At 41.0% G+C, this 2,500-nt stretch overlaps 1 protein-coding gene across 1 annotated transcript in view; it reads right to left on the bottom strand.

Annotated features, from left to right (window-relative positions):
• The window catches only part of LOC125045962, a 2,361-nt gene extending 858 nt beyond the window's left edge, over positions 1-1,503 (bottom strand). The window contains exons 1-2 of the mRNA XM_047643556.1: positions 751-1,503; positions 1-623 (exon numbers count right to left, since the gene is read on the bottom strand). The exon at positions 1-623 is cut by the window's left edge and continues 858 nt beyond it. Of these exons, the coding sequence (XP_047499512.1) occupies positions 1-623; positions 751-964 (837 nt within the window). The 5' untranslated portion in view covers positions 965-1,503. The remainder of the gene's footprint in view (positions 624-750) is intronic.
• Positions 1,504-2,500: the final 997 nt, after the last annotated feature.

Genomic DNA, 2,500 nt, shown 5'->3' with positions numbered 1-2,500 from the left:
ATTAGTGCCCGCGTCCTCACCGTCCGGGAGCTTGTGTTTTTCATCATGGGATGGCGTCCTTGGCCCTTGCTCTGCTGTTCGCCTCTTGCTCCGTCTGTTCTGATCTCCGTTCCGACGTCTGGGAATTCTTGACTGTTCTGTTTTGCTGGCTTCGTTTTCGTCTCCATTCATTTCCACGCTTCCTTCTTCTTGACTCTTCCAAGATGAACTCGTATTATTTCCGCTTGTTTCACGGCCCTCCACATGGGACTGTGTACCGATTGGACCAGCCGGTTGGTTTATTGGTGTGGGACATTTGGTTCTACATTGGGGTTCGTGTGCGGTCTGTAGTCCTTCGCTCGAGCCTCCCTGGCGCACAGCTTTGCTTCGGGCATCCTGATCAGGCGCCATTGGTGTTGTTGCATGTGAAAAGATATTTCTGCCTGCTCCGCTCTCGCCATCATCTTGGGGATACTGTGACGAAGCAATGAAAACGGACTCAAAATCTGCACTTTCCATGTTGGGATGAGTCGGGGACGAAGATGAAACCCGACGGTAAATTAAAAGAGAAATAACGATAACCATTATGACGCAAGCGACCAAAATTCCGGAGAAGAGAGCACTCAACCACAATAAAGATTCATCTGTAAGAAAAAGGAACAAAATCACATTACTTAGATCTCATCCTATGCAAGATTCAGTATAAAAAGCTATAACAACTTTTTCAATGAAGATCATGAACTTTGATAACAGCACTAAACAAGATCTTACCCGCGGCACCACAGCCAAAGCTCCAGTACATTTCGTTTTCAGATTCAAAGAAGAAGGACACGTCGTCTCCATCAATATTTTTCGACCCTTGCGCAATGTGCTCGTCAGACGTCATATCTCGCAGTTCAACTCTTTCTCCAGATACAGACACACGATACGGTATCCAGGTTTCTTTCACTTTGACATCGAACTGAAGATAATCCTTCGACACCATATGATTCCGTTTGATGTTGAGTCGAATGGTGGCTTTGGTGTCCTTCTCTCGTGCCCAACCCCACACGTCTCTGCTTTCTCTCAGGTGTTGAATAAGGTACAGGTCATTGCTTGGAGGCGTCTTCAAGTGCACACAACCTGGAATACGGATTGAAATTGAGTGATCTTATCAATATAGTCAAACTGATCCGTGCACAATAGATAGAGGAGTTTGACAAGGCAGTTTACTGTCCCCTCTATTATTTCAATCTATACAAAGAGGAGGATGGATTACATGACATCAATGAGGGAGGGAATGTTGGAGAAGAATTATTAAAAAGATGTAAGGTTTGCAGGTGATCAAGGCATGAGTAAATGGGGTATCACAGAAATATAGAATAAAGATCACTGAAAAGAGGTTATGGTAATATCTAGACAAGATGGTGGATGTGTGAGTATCACATACTGGTAAAAGAATAGAACAAGTTGTAAAGTTTTATTATTTGGAATCATGGATAACTGATGATGGGAAATGTGATACAGAAATTAGTCCAAAAATGCAATGGCAATATATATATATATATATATATATATATATATATATATATGTGTGTGTGTGTGTGTGTGTGTGTGTGTGTGTGTGTGTGTGTGTTTGTGTGTGTGTTTATGTGTATATGTATATATATATATATATATATATATATATATATATATATATATAAAGCAACATACGCTGTCACTGATACAAATAAATTCCATTTCAAAAAGTGCTTACCACTTTCACAAAACCGAAGCTCAATTCCCTGGTTCTTGTTCTCCACCTCGAATCGAAGACCTTGGTTTGTGTTGAGGACCGTTGCAGGAAACACCAGCCTTTCCCCCCCGATGTCGAAGTGAGACTCAGCCATTTCTAGATCCTGCCATTCCGCCAGCTTCAAGCTCACTTCACCCAGGGGAACATCCTCTGCAAGTTAGAAAATATTCTGTTTGATATGCGTATAGAATGTAGTTGTTGTTTTTTTATTTGCAAGAAAATTGTGATTTTAGGTTAAACAAAATAAAAGGGAAGGGGATAGATACAAATACACTGAGTGAGAAAGAAGGATAAAACAAATGAGAAATACGTACACAATACGTACACATAAGATGTACAGACATACCAAGAAATACACTGTAAGGCACATTTCTGTTTAGCTTCTTGCCGTTGTAACGAAATGAGAGGCTGTCTTCCCCGACGTTGATTCGGAAGGCTTGCACGAGGACCTCTGCAATATCATCCATATGCAACAGTGCCCTGGTTCCTGTGTGATTCACCGGGTGCCCGTATGTGGCACGCTGCACGATGCATTCCTTTTCTTCCAACGGAGACTCTGCAATTTATGTTTTTATTATTATTTTATTATTATGTCTTGAGTTTTCATGATAATGTTAATCCCGAGGTTGTAGGCCAAGTCACTGATTTAAGATCTATTGTTTTCATTTATATGGGAAAGCAAAATATAAAGAGATATGTACAGATAAACTACACATCTATTTACTTTGCTTGTGCCCACCGAGT

This window comes from Penaeus chinensis, chromosome 38, assembly GCF_019202785.1.
Source record: "Penaeus chinensis breed Huanghai No. 1 chromosome 38, ASM1920278v2, whole genome shotgun sequence".
Taxonomy (NCBI): domain Eukaryota; kingdom Metazoa; phylum Arthropoda; class Malacostraca; order Decapoda; family Penaeidae; genus Penaeus; species Penaeus chinensis.
The sequence above is the reverse complement of the archived record's forward strand: the minus strand, read 5'-3'. Positions and strand labels throughout refer to the sequence as shown.